The sequence below is a fragment of the Neofelis nebulosa genome, chromosome 2, assembly GCF_028018385.1.
Source record: "Neofelis nebulosa isolate mNeoNeb1 chromosome 2, mNeoNeb1.pri, whole genome shotgun sequence".
Taxonomy (NCBI): domain Eukaryota; kingdom Metazoa; phylum Chordata; class Mammalia; order Carnivora; family Felidae; genus Neofelis; species Neofelis nebulosa.
In genome coordinates, this window is record NC_080783.1 from 33,226,002 (window position 1) to 33,244,324 (window position 18,323).

General features: G+C 36.0%; 1 protein-coding gene across 1 annotated transcript in view; it reads right to left on the reverse strand.

Moving 5' to 3' along the window:
* The window catches only part of FAM117B (family with sequence similarity 117 member B), a 101,874-nt gene that overhangs the window by 12,850 nt on the left and 70,701 nt on the right, over positions 1 to 18,323 (reverse strand). Inside the window, exons 3-5 of the mRNA XM_058708852.1 lie at positions 13,669 to 13,761; positions 12,578 to 12,691; positions 1,055 to 1,198 (exon numbers count right to left, since the gene is read on the reverse strand). Of these exons, the coding sequence (XP_058564835.1) occupies positions 1,055 to 1,198; positions 12,578 to 12,691; positions 13,669 to 13,761 (351 nt within the window). The remainder of the gene's footprint in view (positions 1 to 1,054; positions 1,199 to 12,577; positions 12,692 to 13,668; positions 13,762 to 18,323) is intronic.

Genomic DNA, 18,323 nt, shown 5'->3' on the forward strand with positions numbered 1-18,323 from the left:
CTTGATGAATGATAAACTGCAATGAATTAGTTATCTTGTAGTAAGTATTTTTTAAATCGTGAAGAATTGCCATGGTAAATGAGGAGAAATCTAGGTGTAACACCAGGTTCTATATTAGAAGAAAAGTTTATCCATTGTGTGAACTAGTAATACTTGATGACAGGTCCTGTTACCTTCTCCCTCTGCCCACTTCCCCCTGAAAGAGTTTTTCCAAAGAAACCTTCCTAAATGAGGGAAAGATTAATGGTAGCAATGCTAATTATAAGGGAACATCAAGGAGAACATTAAAAGGAAAGCTTGCGTGGCTCACTTAGCAGGAAAACCAGCTCCCTGGTACACCTTTAGTTCATTTATCTTTATTATATCAGGGAGTTACTCCCATCATGCAGTATGGACAAGAGGGTGTGGGGGGGTTGTGTTTTCTCTAAGCTTAACCAACCTTTAATATCAGGGAGAGGATCTTAAGCATCAATAAAAATAATACTGCAAACCCCCCAATTCCTCTTTCACTGAAGAATGAAAGCTTAAATATACTCTGTAACATGCTTTTCAATATAAACAGGAAACTTTCTGTGCCTTATAGATGAATCATTCTTATGTCTTATGCGGATAATAGGTAAACAGAAGTGTACTTCATGATGATAAAGTCAACCAAACAATAACTCACAAACAATAAGCAACAGGTAGATTCATGCTTATAAAGTTTCTAAAGTCCTATCCCTCCCTCCCCAACAAGTTTTAATCTAAACTTATGCTACATGGAGTTGTAACAAATGAGAAGTGTATACCTATCTAGTGATCTTTAAAGATAAGCAAAAAGCAGTTTCTGTTCAAGGATCCAAATTTAAGTCATTATCAGTTGTCTCTATGAGATGCAAGGAAATTAAAACTTTTCATTAACTTGCCAAGGTCAAAATTTTTCAGGAGATAAATTTCCATTCTCTTTCAATGAGAGGAAAGAAACCTAAGTACATATGGAAAATGAAATTGTAATTTTTAAAATAAATGGAACAGTTAATGTGGAAGGACAATTTTAAGATACAAGATTACTTACTATAAGTTGTTCTTCCTTTTCCCCAGTCTCTTTAATTATTATTTCAATCTCCTGATTCAATCCTTCCACACTATTTCGGAACCGGGAACCTGTTGATTTGGTGATGGGAATTACTGGAATAAGTGCACTCTTTGGAACAGGAGCCTGAAGAAAAAGTGGTGGAGAAGGGAGAAAAGGGCTTTAATACACCACCTTTCAATTCTTTAGTTTGAAGCATACTTTTAGTTGACATGAATAACCCTAAATATATATCAAAATTAAGTTTAGAGGCCTCACAAAAAGTTATGAGTAACCAAACATGCTCCTTGATAAACACAAAATATAATTTAAAGCCAAAATCCCAATCAAGGTAGAATTTCAGAAGTTAATTCACACCCATGAGGGACTGTAAAGAGAGGAGGTATAAAGGAAAATACTAAAAGAATGTCTATCTCAGAAGTTTTTTTATGACTGTAACTGAATTCAGATTTTGATGTTGTTTTTTATTTTTTGAGAGAGAGAAACACAGAGACACAGAGTGTGAGTGGGGGAGGGGCAGAGAGAGGGAGTCACAGAATCTGAAGCAGGCTCTAGGCTCTGAGCTGTCAGCGCAGAGCCTAACATGGGGCTCAAACTCACAAACCGTGAGATCATGACCTGAGACGAAGTCAGATGCTTAACCGACTGAGCCACCCAGGTGCCCTCAGAGTTCAGATTTTAGACAACGTAAAAGTCCTCTAGTGCCATAATTACCTATACTCGAGGAAAGGAATTTTTAAAAGGCAATTTATCAAAAAATATGTACACATTTTGGTTAGAAAAACAAAATCACTGTCAAAGTCCACATATAATAGCAAGATTGCAGAAATGAGAATAATTTCCCTATGAAATTTATTTATACTTTCACTGTAATTATTTTATTACATTTTGTTAAGAAAATTATATAATTCATATTCTTCTTTTTCCACTGGCACATTATTGCTTTTGAAAAGAAATAACTGGGGCGCCTGGGTGGCTCAGTTGGTTAAGCGTCCGACTTCGGCTCAGGTCATGATCTCGCAGTCTGTGAGTTCGAGCCCCGCGTCGGGCTCTGTGCTGACAGCTCAGAGCCTGGAGCCCGTTTCAGATTCTGTGTCTCCCTCTCTCTCTGACCCTCCCCCGTTCATGCTCTGTCTCTCTCTATCTCAAAAATAAATAAATGTTAAAAAAAAAAAAAGAAAAGAAATAACTGATTATATATAATTAAAGGATATTACACGGTTTCCTGACAAGATACTCAAAGTAAAATATGAATAAGAATTGTAAAGGTATCTGCTAAAGTTAACAGTAACAGTGTGCCAGAAGATCATCTTGTATACCGTCTTGCAGTCTAGTAAAGAAATGTGATTAACCCACCCTTCATTTAGAGGGGTTTCTTTGAAAAACCTCTCTTTCAGGGGAAGGTGGGCAAGGAGACAAAGGTAACAGGCCTCCAATCATCACTAGTTTCCATTCAATGGATATATTCCTGTTCTGTGATATAGAACTTAGTGTTAAAGCTATATTTCTCCTCTTTTATTCCTGCTCACCTTTATAAATAAGATTTTTTTAGAAATAAGCATAATACAGGGGCGCCTGGGTGGCTCAGTCGGTTAAGCGTCTGACTTCAGCTCAGGTCACCACCATCTCACGGTCTGTGAGTTCGAGCCCCGCGTCGGACTCTGGGCTGATAGCTCAGAGCCTGGAGCCTGCTTCCAATTCTGTGTCTCCCTCTCTCTCTGCCCCTCCCCCATTCATGCTCTGTCTCTGTCTCAAAAATAAATAAACGTTAAAAAAAAATAAAAAAAAAAGAAATAAGCATAATACATCAACAATCCTTGGAAAAGGCAAATTTCCATCCTTGGAAAATTTGTGAGAAAAAAGCTAAAGGGAAGCTTCAATCTGGAGTGGACAGAAAGAAAAGATGGAAGTGAAAAGGGAATAGCTAATATGAGAAGCTTGAGGGTATGAGGAGAAGATTGGGGAACAGAGGAATTAAAGGGGGGACAATTAGAAGACATTAGAAGAAAATGATATTTGAAAAAGAATGTGAAAGGACAAGAAATTATTTTAAGAATAAAATACATAATAGGGAAAATACAAAATAAAAATTGTAGCTACTGTTTACTGAGCATCCATCCAGTGCGGGCCAGATACCACATGCCCTCTCACTTCGTTTTCAAGACCATTCTCTGAGGTGGGCTGCAGTGGTTCCCCTGTTACATGTGAGAAAAGTAAGACTCTGGGGCCCAACGGTAAGCAATGAGGAAGTGCTGCCGCTTATCCATCTCCTTATTGCCACTTCTCAAAAGAGAGCCTAGAACAGACATGATGCTTATTCAACAAGGCTTGTACTATGAAGTGAATGTCTGTGTCCCCTTTCAAATTTCATACACTGAAGTTCTAACCCCAAAGTGGCTATTATTTGGAGAAGGGAGCTGTAAGGAAGTAAATTTTGAGGTTACATAAGGATGGGGCCCCGGTCTAATATAAGGAAAGAAATAGTGGCGTGACAAGAAACGGACTCAGACTAAAGCAGTAAAGGGTTAAAAGAAATCTACAGCTCATGAGCATGGAGTTGAGAGCATATTAGAACATTTCTGTCACGCACTCATCCTACCTATGCTTGGACTCATCCTGTGTCAGGAAACAATGGCAGAGAACTGGTACAGACTAAGAAAAATCTCAGGAGTTAGTATATATATAACAAACTCAACTCTGAGCTTAATTTTCTCTTCTAAATGTCACAAAACAAACAACAGCTTGCACTGGATGCCATTTTCAGGCTGCTCTCAGACATGCATTTGGTTTATAACTGTTAAGTTACAGAAATGAAGGAGACTAGAAGAGGAGGATGCTCTGACAAGGTTGTTACAAAATGCTGACCTTTTTGGATTTTATAACCATAAATATCTTAAGAACAGAAAGCTTAAGGTTTCTGGCTGTTATGTTGGGAAATGCACATACAGAGAAACCTGCCAGTGTAATAACTAACAGTACATCTGGTTAATGCTTTTCAAGGTAGCAAAGAAGTCATACTCTACACATCTGGTAAGAAGTTTTTCTAAAAAAAAAAAAAAAAAAAAAAAAAAGTTTTTCTCAAATATAATCTAAACTGCAGCAAGTATTTATCAACAGTTTAGTCTAATTAAAGCAAAGGAAAGAAAATAAGGAACAGAAAACTGCCACTTCCCTAAGGTCAACACAGCATTTTAGGTAAACGAAGCGAAGGTTCAACTATAATTAAATAAACTAGTTATATGATAATCCACTAAAGTTGTCGGGGATTTTCCTCATTAAACACACATTCCTTACATAAGCTATATTCTAAAATATCTAAAAATTAAAAAAATTATTATACTTAAATTTTCATGCTTCAAATTTCAAGGACTCAAGGAATTTTATGTGCATGTGCATATAATTTATTTTCCCATATCTATAGAATAGGTTCTGTAACAAAATTTGTTTCTAAATATAAATCAGTCTATGCAAGCGTAAGTGGTTTATCATACTGAGAGGTCATCTTCAGACAGCTCTCAAATATTAAAATTTCTTCACTGTACTAAGGTAAAATCTATCTCTCCTAAGATCTGTCCTTTGGAAATGTCAAAAACAAGGATCTCCTCTATCTTCTCAACTTTTGTTTCTTTTTCTTCAAAGCAGATATTTTTCTATCAATTAAGTGTTTTAAGGAGATGAACCAGCACGTTAAAGTTTTAGTTTTCCATTTTCATTCTTCATATGTCTATGTACATTACCATTTAAAGATCAAATTCTGCCTAAAAACTGAGAGTCTGCCAAGAAAGAAAGACGACCAAGAGGTTTGGCCAATACTGAATCTTCTAAGATGAATCTACATTATAACTTAAATACCTGTTTCAAAGTGTGGGGATAAGACTGTGTACAAGTCAGGAAAGATGGGAAGAATACCCACTGAAGCAGTAGCTGAATAGGGAAAAGAAATACAGAGTTAAATTTTCAAAGGAAAAAAATAGAAAAAGATCTGTTCAGTAACTCAACAGAGACCTCTGAGAGAAATATGTGCCAGAATGTAATAAATATGAGCCTAATATAACAAAAGGGATGGGAAAACTGATGTTTGGAATGGTAAAAAAAAAAAAAAAAAAAAAAAATTAGAATGAATCAGAAAAAAACCCTTTCCTATCTTAAGAGCTTTTGATTTGGAGCCTCTACGTGCCCTTGATGCCTCCTGTTCTGTCGACATAAATGTAGTTCTGTCCTCTCATCTGGTATCCATCTCTTAGATCTTTTAAGCTGCAGTTATACTCTCTAATAAAGGACGCAGCAGAAGTACCTACTCTTTTGATTTCTACGTGGTAAAATTTTTAAAAATTTAAGAATACCAATCATGTCCTAGACTGCCATATCAAGATTCTAGTGCAGAGCAGCAATTTTTATTTTTAAAGTGCAATGCCCTTCATTCCTCAGATGAAAATAGGTTTTTTCCTTTCCTTTTTTTTTTTTTTTAATGTTTATTTTTGAGAGAGAAGGAAAGAGAGAGCAGGAGAGGAGCAGAGAGAGAGGGGGACAAAGTTTCTAAAGTGGGCTCTGTGCTGACAGGAGAGAGTCTAATACAGGGCTTGAACTCAGAAACTGCAAGATCACAAGGTGAGACGAATTTGGACACTTAACTGACTGAGCCTCCTAGGCACCCCAGTTTTTTCCTTTTCTTCTTCACTATCACTTTGCTCTCAAACCCTCATAGGGTGCTACAAAACTATAGTGTTCCCAGCTCATATGAAGAAATAAGAAAATCCTACGGGAGGGCTTTCTTGCTTGAGGCTAAAACAAACAGAAAACACCTGCATGATTTTTTAATTCTCACCTCTAAAGTAGTTTATGTGGCTGTGAAGATGCTGGCATCTCCCATTCTCCTGTTACTAACATTTAATTCTAATCCCCAAATAGTTCTGAAATGTGTTGGGTATATTTTGTAATGGGAGTATTTCTTGAAATACTCCTTAAAAATATGACATTATAAGCATCTAAAGGCTTTGTCAATTTTGGAAACCAGGGACATGTGAAAGATTCTAAGAAACTTGCCAGAATTTATTCTTCATAACAAATAATCACCCCCCAAAGAACCACTCAAAAAAGTATGTGAGAATTCTTTTCTAACTATAATAAATCCATTGTAAGCCCAAGGAAAAGACCTTTTGTTAACTAGTGGTTGTAGACTATACTACTATCAGAAGAGCAATACTGTTCCCCTGATTGTTAAGGAATACTAAAGGAATTTCCCTAGAAGTAATCTACATATCATGAAATACAAAGAAAACATTTTAATAACTTGGAAAGTCTATCAAGAGAAAAATCAAAGAGGGACCCCTGGATGATTCAGTTGGTTAAGCATCCAAGTCCTGATTTCGGCTCAGGTCATGATCTCACATGAAGTCCTGAGATCAAGCCCTGTGTTGGACTCCACGCTGAGTGTGGAGCCTGAAGATTCTCTCTTCCTTTGTACCTCCTCCACTTGCACCCTCCCCCCCACAACCCCCAAAAAAGAGAAAGTTCAAAGATCCCTCCCCTACAATATTCAGATTTCCTAACCAAATAATGGAAAATCTATCGCCAGAAAAGGAAAAATGCAGAAAAAGCTTTAAGCACACACTGGATCCAACTAAATGGCAAATATTTGAGAAATGCTCTATAGAATTGGAAATATTAAAAATGTTCCTGAAGCAGTTGTAATAACATAAATATTTTTCCATGTTAAATAGGAAAAAAAAACAATATAAAAAATAAGATATGGTATGATCTCAAAAAGGAACACAAAGGAAAAAAGAAAATTATCTTCAGAATGAGACTCGATGCTTTTTTTCTATTTAATTTATTTTAATAACACTTTTAAGATATAATTTTTCTTTAAAAAAATATTTATTTATTTACTTTGAGAGAGAAAGGGAAAGAGAGAGGGAGAGAGAGAATCCCAAGCAAGCTCCATGCTGTCAGCACGGAGCCCAACACAGGGCTCAATCTCACAAATCGTTAGATCATGACCTGAGCCTAAATCAAGAGTCGGATGCTTAACCAACTGAGTTACCCAGGTGTCCCTAAAATATTTTTCTATTTGATATTTTTTCATTTCTAAAATTTCTGTGATAAGCATATAAATACTTTTTTTAAATAATCTGCTTCTGGGAAGCTTTTTTAAAAAAAGGTTTCTTTTGAGAGACAGAATGCATGTGTATGTGTTGGGGGGGGAGGGGCAGAGATGGGGAGAGAGAGAATCCCAAGCAGGCTCCAAACTTTCAGCACAGAGCCTGATGCAGGGCTCAGCCTCATGACCCTGAGATCATGACTTGGGCCAAATCAAGAGTTGGATGCTTAAGCACCAAGGCACCCCATATACAAATACTTTTAATGATAAAAACTTGGGCCACCTGGCTGGCTCAGTTAGTAGAGTATGTGACTCTTGACCCTGGGGTTGTGAGTTGGAGCCCCATGTTGGGTACAGAGATTACTTTAAAAAAAAAAAAAAAAAAAAATAATAATAATAATGAAAATAAAATATAGCCCAAAATTTAAAAAGATAACATAAAAGCTTTAAAAATAAGTTTGATATTAAATTGGCAGAAAAGCCTGGTAAAAAACCCAACTGGTTTACTTCTTTTATATTAGATCCTACCTCAAATGACCTAAGATTTACTGAGCAATTATCAAGTGCCAAGAATTGCATTAAGTGTTTTATAATATTCTATCCCATTTAAACCTTAGAACAACACAATAGGTAATATTATAATACAAAGAACCTGATGAACCTCATACAGTTAACAAGTGGCAGAATCATATCTAACCTAGAGTCTGACCTCAGAGCACCTGTACTTATATTCTATACTGTTAGATGACCTCCTGGTTTACTTTTTGGTTTTTACCATCTAATCTGTTATTTCCAAACAATTAAATTTGTATTTTATATATCTGTTTTTAATGTTAGTAGATATTTTTTATAAGAGCTTATTGAAATTCACAATACCTACCACTCACCCAATTAAAGTGTACAACTTTTGTTTTAATGATTACTGAACAGAGTTGTACAACCATTACAATAAATTTTAGAAGCACACTAATTAAAAAAAAAACAAACAAAACTGTCCCTTATTAGAATTCACTCTATTTCCCCCCAACTCTGCCAGCAATTGGCAACCACCAATCTATAATCTGTCTCTACAGGTCTGCCTATTCTGGACATTTTAGTGGAATCATATAATATGTGTCTTTTTGTATTTGGCTTCTTTCACTTAGCATAATGTTTTCAAGGTTCCTCCATACTGTGGCACATATCAGTACTCCCTTTTCATGACTGAATAATATTCCATTGTATGGATATACTACATGTTATTTATCCATTCATTGGCTGATGAACATCTGGGTTGTTTCCAAATTTTGTGAACCATGTTGCTATGAACATTTATTTGTGTACAAGTTTTTATGTGAACATATGTTTTCAATTCTCTCAGATACATACTTTGGAGAGAAAGAGCGGAGTCATATGGCAACCCTAATGTTTAGCCTTTTGAGAAACTGCCAGACTATTTTCCAAAGTGGCTGCACTTTACATTCCTATCAGCAAAAGATAGGCAAGCGTTCTAATGTGTCCACATCCTAACACTTAGCTACCTTTTCTTTTTCAGCCATCCTTATGAGTATAAAGTAGTACCTCATTGGAATTTTTTACTGCATTTCCCTATGGTCGGGAATGATGGTTAGCATCTTGTTCACGTGCATAGTGGCTATTTGTATATCTCCTTTGGAGAACTCTCTATTAAGATCCTTTGCCCATTAAAAAATAATTTTTTTTTAATCTTTATTTTTGAGAGAGAGACACAGTGTGAGCAAGGGAGGAGCAGAGAGAGAGGGGGGGAGACACAGAATCTGAAGCAGGCTCCAGGCTCCAAGCTGTGAGTACAGAGTCTGACATGGGGCTTGAACCCACGAACCACAAGATCATGACCTGAGCTGAAGTCAGATGCTTAACGGACTGAGCCACCCAGGCGCCCTGATCCTTTCCCATTGGGTTATCTTTTTATTACTGAGCCACAAGAGTTCTTTATAGATTCCAGATGCAAGTGCTTTATCAAATAATGTGACTTGTAAGTACCTTCTATTTTGTTGGTTGTATTTTCACTTTTTTGGTGGTGTCCTTTAAAGCACAAAAGTTTTTAATTTTTATAAAATCCAATTTACCTACTTTTTTTCTTTTGTTGCTTGTGCTTTTGGTGTCATATCTAACAAACCATTGCCTAATCTAACCCTACATTTATGCCTATGTTCTCATCTAAGAGCTTTTAGTTTTAACTCTTCCATTTAGGCCTTTGATCCATTTTAAATCACTTTTGTACATGGGTGTGAGGTTAATGGATATATATATTTTTTTAATGTTTGTTTTAGAGAGAGAGAGAGAGAGACAGAGCACGAACAGGGAAGGGGCGGAGACAGACCGAGACATAGGCTCCAGGTTCCAAACTGTCAGCATACAGCCTGACTCAGGGCTTGAATTCATGAACTGTGAGATCATGACCTGAGCTGAAGTCAGGCGCTTAACCCACTGAGCCACCGCTCCTTGAAGGATATATTTTTAAAAGTCATGTTTTAAAGGCTAGAATTGGCATTACCCTTTTACTCCTATCTCTCCATTGTTACCATCTCATTCAATCATCAGCTAACATAGTTTAAAAAATTCAGACTCTGAAGTCAAATTGCCTGGGGGTTAGAATACTAGCTCTAACCTAGATTCATATGACCTAGGACAAAAAACGTAAATTCTCTGGGCCTCAATAGTAATAAGCCTTACCTCAAAGATGAGGATTAAGTGCTAGTAATACACACAAAAGCTAAATAAAGTGTTTGCCATATAGTAAGCACTTAATAGACTTCAATTATTATTACTTTGTAAATATCATTCAGGTTTGGCCATTCTCTCCAACTCCATAGCTCCTATCTTATTTTAGACCACTGTCATTTCTTACCTGGATTACAAACCTTATTCTTAAATGGTTTTCCTGCCTCTAATCTTGTCCTCTTCCAAATTCATTCTCTACTCTAAACTCATAATGACCACTCTAAAACCAATCCCCCGTGTTAAAAAAAAATACTTCTGGGGTGCCTCTAGGACAAAGTCCAAACTTCTTAACAACTGAGACATGAAGACTTTCAAATGTGGCTGCTATTTAACTCTCTAGCCTAACCTCTTACTATTACTCCTACCTGGAGCCACGATTTCTTCCACCTCTAGAAGAATGACTAAATCAGCTTTCAGGTATCCACCTAGATACCACATTCTCTGAGAGGCCTTTATAGATGGCTCCAGAACCAACCCAAGGATAAATACCCCTTCTATAACAGTGTAAAACTCTGCCAAACACTATCAATACATTCATCACACTGTATAATAATTGTTTACTTATATCTATCTGAGACTTGGTGGGGTGCAAGCCCCAATATTTCATTTATCATTGTATCCCCTAATGAGTACTACAGTATGAGCCATAGGATAGATATTGTGCAGACAGAGCAACGACCTCAAAAGTACACAATCTCTAAGTGGTACTTTTCTCTACTAGAGAGAGAACCTACTAAAACTAAGCCATACCCATAACTTAGTATTTTCATGCTAATAGTATGAAAGTTTCAATTAAACACGAATACCACTGTTGTAGTTATCATGATGCATGTGTTTGATCTCTGGTTGGCTATTAACAACAAAAAAAAAAAAGTCAAGTTGTCAAGATGTTTGGTGTGCCAAGTGTACAAAACTCAAATTACATAAATTTATTTTTCAAGTTACCCTATTTTCTAGTCCTTATCTTCTCTGAAAAGAGAGGTTTTCAAGTTAAACATGAACTTTGTGCAAGCTCCAATAATATTAAGCAAATTCAACTTACAAGGGGGGAAAAAAAGAAAATTCTGGATAATTTACTACCTTAATTGCTGATTTTAATGCAACTTTAAAAAAGTCACTTCACAGGCACCTGGTGACTCAGTCAGCTAAGAATCTAACTTGATTTTGGTTCACGTCATGATCTCACAGTTTGTGGGATCGAGTCCTACGTCAGGCTCTTCGCTAACAGCATGGAACCTGCTTGGGATTCTCACTCTCCCTCTTCTCCACATGCACTCTCTTTCTCTCTCTGTCAAAATAAATAATTTTTTTAAATCACTTCAAAAACTGATAAACTCCTAAAATCTATCACTTAATTCAATAAATTTCAACCTTAATCCTTATTCTACTTAGGAATAAAAATATGAGTGGAAATAAAAAGTGGCTTTATCTCTTAGAAATACATTACAAATTATTAATGGATAAATTAGAGGGAGTAAAAGGTTGGCAAATTCACCTGTAAAGCCACCTATAAATTCACCTATGAAGCTTCACTTTTGAGAGTGAAGGAGTGTGGTTTTTAATTAGTATTCCAACTTTGACAGTTATCAGTCTATTCAAATTTTTCATTTCCTATTTTGTCAATTTTACATTTTCTATTTCTCCAGACATAAATCCAGTTTGGTTATGTTTTTAAATGTATTAGTTTATATTCATATTTTATAATTAAAATACCTTATACATGGAAAAGAGCAATTAGAAACTACAACCAAACTATAAATTTGTGAAATTAAATTTGACCCATGTATTAACATTTAAGGGAAAAATTAATTTGAAAAAATATATACCTCTATTTATACTTTCTAAATTTTTTTTAACGTTTATTCATCTTTGAGAGACAGAGACAGAGCAAGGGAAAGGGGCAGAGAGAGGGAGACACAGAATCCGAAGCAGGCTCCAGGCTCTGAACTGTCAGCACAGAGCCCAACACAGGGCTCGAACTCACAAACTACAAGATCATGACCTGAGCCGAAGTCGGACGCTCAACCTACTGAGCCACCCAGGCGCCCCTCTACTTATACTTTCTCTTGAAAAAATCCACATATACTTGGCAGTCATCAGAAGCTATCAACCTATAAAAAGGGTTGGCAAACTTTTTCTTGCTCTTTTTGCCAAGGGACCCAATCCAATTTTAATTCAGTTTAAGAGAAATGTTTCCTGGGTGAGCCACTGAAAGCAGTTCATAGAGTTCTATAAAGGAATCAAAGCAATTAAAGGTTTTCCCCTACTGAAAGACTTTATGAGATGTATCATCGTTATCTTCAATCTTTAGATGAAGAAACTGAAACTCAGAACAGACTGCTCATCCAGGGTCTGGTTCTATAGCCAATGCTTACCTCTCTATTATTTGGCCTCAATATACTGAATTGATAAAGACAAAATTATGGTAAATCAAAATATGTAAGTAGCTAGGTCTCCTAAAAGTCAAATCACAGATCACTAAAGGAAAATATCATTTTGTCAACTTAGTATCTTGAATTTTTTATGGAAGCTAATTCAGTATTTAATCACAGTTTCAAATATGCTTTTGGACATTTTTATCCTAATCAGTTACCTATAAAATAACATATCACCAGGAAAACAACAAATCCCTTATTTGGATTGTGTGGTATTTGGGCTCCTACCTGACACTGGTTAATAGCTGCATGGTTGCCATGGAATGGAGACTGTCTTTCTTTATCTCGATGATGTCGACTGCTGTGTTTACTTCTCTGCAATTGTTGGCGTAATTTTGCAATCTGAAAAGGGGAAAAATAAGAGTATCAGAGTTTTCCAAGATACACAAAATATATCCTTGCTTAGTAAGAACCAGTACAATTCAGCCTTAATAGATCTTTTGACCTTTAAAACCCTATCACAAAATCTGACTACACAAAATTTATATATATACACACATCCACATACACAAGTGTGCACTTATGTGTATCTCTCTTTTAGAGAGAAACAAAATTACATTCCAACACTGTTCGGAGCCTTCAAGCTTCCCAAATACTAAACCAATGAAGCTTTCAGCACTTAGAATAAATGAATTACATTATAGCTTTCACAAAGAATTTTAATGAAAATTATTCTCATTGTCCTAACAATGAGCCATATTTTATTTAGATTTAGATTTCTTTAAACGCCTAACCTTCAACAGCTCCAAAAATCAAACAGTATTTAAAAATCAATTCAAGCCATGAAATGTATTCACAGATACAATCTTTAAATAACAAACATAATTTCAATCAATATCCCATATTATTCCCTGACTGAATCTTTCTGTTGTATGTAAAGTGCAAATGTCGTAAGTGTAGGCACAGAAAATGGTAATCAGCATAGGACCATAACCAATTTGGTTTACTGGATTAATCAATTTCAGAAACACTACCATTAAATACAGAAATAATAAATGTGAATTTGTTGTATCACTATAATTTTATAAATCTGACACTTAGATTAACAGGTATGGACTCTCATTTAATAAGAAAAAAGACAAAGAAAAACAGATAATCTGTAAGTAATGTGTATATTTCCCCCATTCAAATCTCTATCCAATCAATGTAAGAACTGTTTCGTTATTTCTCAAGTAAACAAAACCAAAAACAAACAAACAAACACCCACACAAAACAAAACAATGCAAACAGACAAATCCTTGTTGCCCACAACTTCAAGGAACTACCCAGGGAAGAAATCAAACTTCCACACCCACTTCCTTGGGACCATTTTCCTGACCTCTTTAAGTTGATCTGTACTGCCCCATGATGCTGAACGCTTGTGAGACCCTTTCTTCTTTTCAGCATATTCTTCGGCCCATGCACTCTCTGTCTATAATGGGAAAAAGAAGGAAGGGGTATATTAACCATTTAACGATAATGTACACCACATCTGCAACAAAATGGATGGATCTTCAGGACATTATGCACAATCAATTAAGTCAGGTGAAGAAAGACAAATACTGAATGACCTCACATGTGAAATCTAAACCACACACTCAGAGAAAAAGAGATGAGATTTACGGTTATCAGAGACAGTAGGAGTTGGGGGAGGCACCTGAAGGGGAATTGGATGAAGGTGGTATAAAGGTACAAACTTCCAGCTATAAGATTAAGTACTGTGGAGGTAATATATAACATGATGGCTATAGTTAATACTGCTGTGTGGTATATTTGAAAATTGCTAAAAGAGTAGATCCTTTTAAAAGTTCTCAGCGCAAGGAAAAAAAATTTGAATTATATGAGGTAATGGATATTAACTAAACTTACTTGGTAATCATTTCATAATATAAGAATTTCAAGTCATTATACTGTACAAAAACTTATACAGTATTGTGTATGTCAATTATATCTCAATAAACCTGAAAAATAATTTCATTTCTTAAAAAAGTATATATTTTTCTATACAATGCATTCCCATTATAGAAAAATTAAGTACTAGAAATATTTAAAATAACACAATGACCCAAAATTCCTCTAGCACCAGTTGCTTTAATTATCATATTTTAGTTTATTTCCTTCATTTCTATTATTAACAAAAACTTAATTATTTTTACATAATGGTAAATATAGCATTTATTGAACAAATGCATACTAATAATAGCTAACATTCCTGTGATCTTATTATATGCTAGGCACTTTGCTTTATGAAAGCATAGTGAAAGGTCTTCATAGTATCATCTGATTTAATACATACAAAAGTTCTACAAGTTCTGCAGACAAGGAAGCTTGGTAAATAGCCTAATGTCTCACAGCTAAGAAGTGGCAAAGCTAAGATATAACCTAAGACTCTGGAGTTCATAATCTTAACCTCTGTTCTATGTCTAGTCTTGCTTTAAATATCTGCAAAATTGGGGTGCCTGGCTGGCTCAGCTGGTTAAGCATCCAACATCCGCTCAGGTCATGATCTCGCGGTTTGTGATTTCAAGGCACATGTCAGGCTCTGTGCTGACAGCTCAGAGTCTGGAGCCTGCTTCGGATTCTGAGTCTCTCTCTCTCTGTTCTGCTCCTGCCCCACTCATGCTCTATCTCTCAATAAACTTTAAAAATTTTTTTTAAAACCTTTAAAATAAAAATAAATACCTGCAAACAGGGGCACCTGGGTAGCTCAGTTGGTTAAGCAAAGACTCTTGGTTTCAACTCAGGTCATGATTTAGTACCACATTGGGCTCTCCACCCCTGCCTCTCTGTCCCTCCCCTGCTCACTCTCTTTCAAAATAAATAAATAAATAAACTTAAAAACATTTAAAAATCTGCAAAGTGTAGCCTCAAAAATGTTAAATCCTTAGTGGTTATACAAAATCCAGAATTTAAAAATCAGAAAAAAAAATACAAATGAGTTCTCAGTACATAAAAATATGCACAATCTCTTCATCTAAACAGAACAACAAGGAATGACTTTGAATGACACACTGGACCAAGTGGACTCAACAGATATATTTGGAACATTTCGTCCTAAAGCAGCAGAATATAAATTCTTCTCCAGTGTACATGGAATGTTCTCCAGAATAGATCACATACTGGGACACAAATTAGCTCTCAACAAGTACAAAAAGATCAAGATCATACCGTGCATATTTTCAGACCACAATACTGTAAAACTGAAATCAACCACAAGAAAAAATTTGAAAAGATAACAAATACTTGGAGACTGAAGAACATCCTACTAAAGAATGAATGGGCTAACCAAGAAGCTAAAGAGGAAATAAAAAGGTCATGGAAGCCAGACAAAACGGTAATACCACAACCAAAAACATCTGAGACACAGGAAAGGCAGTCATAAGAGGGAAGTATATAGCAATCCAGGCCTTCCTAAAGAAGGAAGAAAGGTCTCAGATACACAACCTAACCTTACACCTTAAAGAGCTGGAAAAAAAACAGCAAATAAAACACAAAACCAGCAGAAGACAGGATAATAAGGATTAGAGCAGAAATTAATGCTATTGAAACCAAAAAAACAGATCAATGAAACCAGAAGCTGGTTCTTTGAAAGAATCAACCAAATTGATAAACATTAGCCAGTTTGATCAAAAATAAAAAGGAAAGGACCCAAATAAATAAAATCAAGAATGAAAGAGGAGAGATCACAACCAACACAGCAGAAATAAAAACAATAATAAGAGAATACTATGAGCAATTATATGCCAATAAAATGGGCAATCTGGAAGAAATAGACAAGTTCCAGAAACATTCCTACCAAACTGAAACAGAAAGAAATAGGAAATTTGAACAGACCCATAACCAGTAAAAAAAAAAAAAAAAAAAAAAAAAAAAAATTGAATTAGTAATCAAAATCTCCCAAAAACCAAGAATCCAGAGCCAGATGGCTTTCCAGGGGAATTCTACCAACCATTTAAGGAAGAGTTAACACCTACTCTCTTGAAGGTGTTCCAAAAACAGAAATGGAAGGAAAACTTCCAAACTCTTTCTATGAAGCCAGCATTACCTTGATTCCAAAAGCAGAGACCCCACTAAAAAGGAGAACTACAGACCAATTTCCCTGATGAACATGGATGCAAAAATCCTCAACAACATATTACCCAACCGGATCCAACAATATATTAAAAAAAATTATTCACCACGACCAAGTGGGATTTTATACCTGGGATGCAGGGCTGCTTCAATATCTGCCAAACAATCAATGTGATTCATCACATCAATAAAAGAAAGGACAAGAACCATATGATCCTCCCAATAGATGCAGAGAAAGCATTTGACAAAATACAGCATCCTTTCTTGATAAAAACCCTCAAGAAAGGAGGGATAGAAGGAGCATACCTCGAGATCATAAAAGCCATGTATGAACGACCCAATGCTAATATCATCCTCAGTGAGGAAAAACTGAGAGCTTTCCCCCTAAGGTCAGGAACAAGACAGGGATGGCCACTCTCACCACTGTTATTGAACATAGTATTGGAAGTCTTAGCCTCTGCAATCAGACAACACAAAGAAATAAAAGGCATCCACACTGGCCAGGAGGAGGTTCAAACTTTCACTCTTCACAGATGACATGACACTCTATATGGAAAACCCAAAATATTCCACCAAAAAACTGCTAGAACTGATCCATGAATTCAGCAAAGTGGCAGGATATAAACTCAATGCACAGAAATCGGTTGCATTCCTATACACCAACAATGAAGCAACAGAAAGAGAAATCAAGGAATCGATCCCATTTACAATTGCACCAAAAGCCATAAAATACCTAGGAATAAATCTAACCAAAGAGGTGAAAACTCTATACACTGAAAAGTATAGAAAGCTTATGAAAGAAATTGAAGAAGGCACAAAAAAATGGAAAAAGATTCCATGCTCCTGGATAGGAAGAACAAATATTGTAAAAATGTCGATACTACCCAAAGCAATCTACATATTCAATGCAATCCCTATCAAAGTAACACCAGCATTCTTCACAGAGCTAGAAGAAATAATCCTAAAATTTGTATGGAACCAGAAAAGACCCTGAATAGCCAAAGCAATCTTGAAAAAGAAAACCAAAGCAGGAGGCATCACAGTCCCAGACTTCAAGCTATACTACAAAGCTGTAATCATCAAGACAGTATGGTACTGGCACACGAACACTCAGATCACTGGAACAGAATAGAGAACCCAGAAACAGACCCACAAACATATGGGCAACCAATCTCTGACAAAGCAGGAAAGAATATCCGATGGAATAAAGACAGTCTATTCAGCAAGTGGTGCTGGGAAAACTGGACAGCGACATGCAGAAAAATGAACCTGGACCACTTTCCTACACCATGCACAAAAATAAACTCAAAATGGATGAAAGACCTAAATGTAAGACAGGAAGCCATCAAAATCCTCGAGGAGAAAGCAGGCAAAAACCTCTTTCATCTTGGCCACAGCAACTTCTTAATCAACACATCTCCAGAGGCAAGGGAAACCAAAGCAAAAATGAACTATTGGGACCTCATCAAAATAAAAAGCTTCTACACAGCAAAGGAAACAATCAGCAAAACTAAAAGGCAATGGACAGAATGGGAGAAGATATTTGCAAACAACATATCAGATAAAGGGTGAGTATCCAAAATCTATAAAGAACTTATCAAATTCAACACCTAAAAACTAAATAATCCACAGAAGAAATAGGCAAAAGACATGAATAGACACTCTCTAAAGAAGATATCTAGATGGCCAATTGACACAGGAAAACATGCTCAACATCACTCCTCATCAGGGAAATACAAATCAAAACCACAATGAGATACCACCTTACACCTGTCAGAATGGCTAACATTAACAACTCAGGCAACAACAGATGTTGGTGAGGATGCGGAGAAAGAGGATCTCTTTTGCACTGCTGGTGGCAATGCAAATGGTGCAGCCACTCTGGAAAACAGTATGGAGGTTCCTTAAAAAATTAAAAATAGA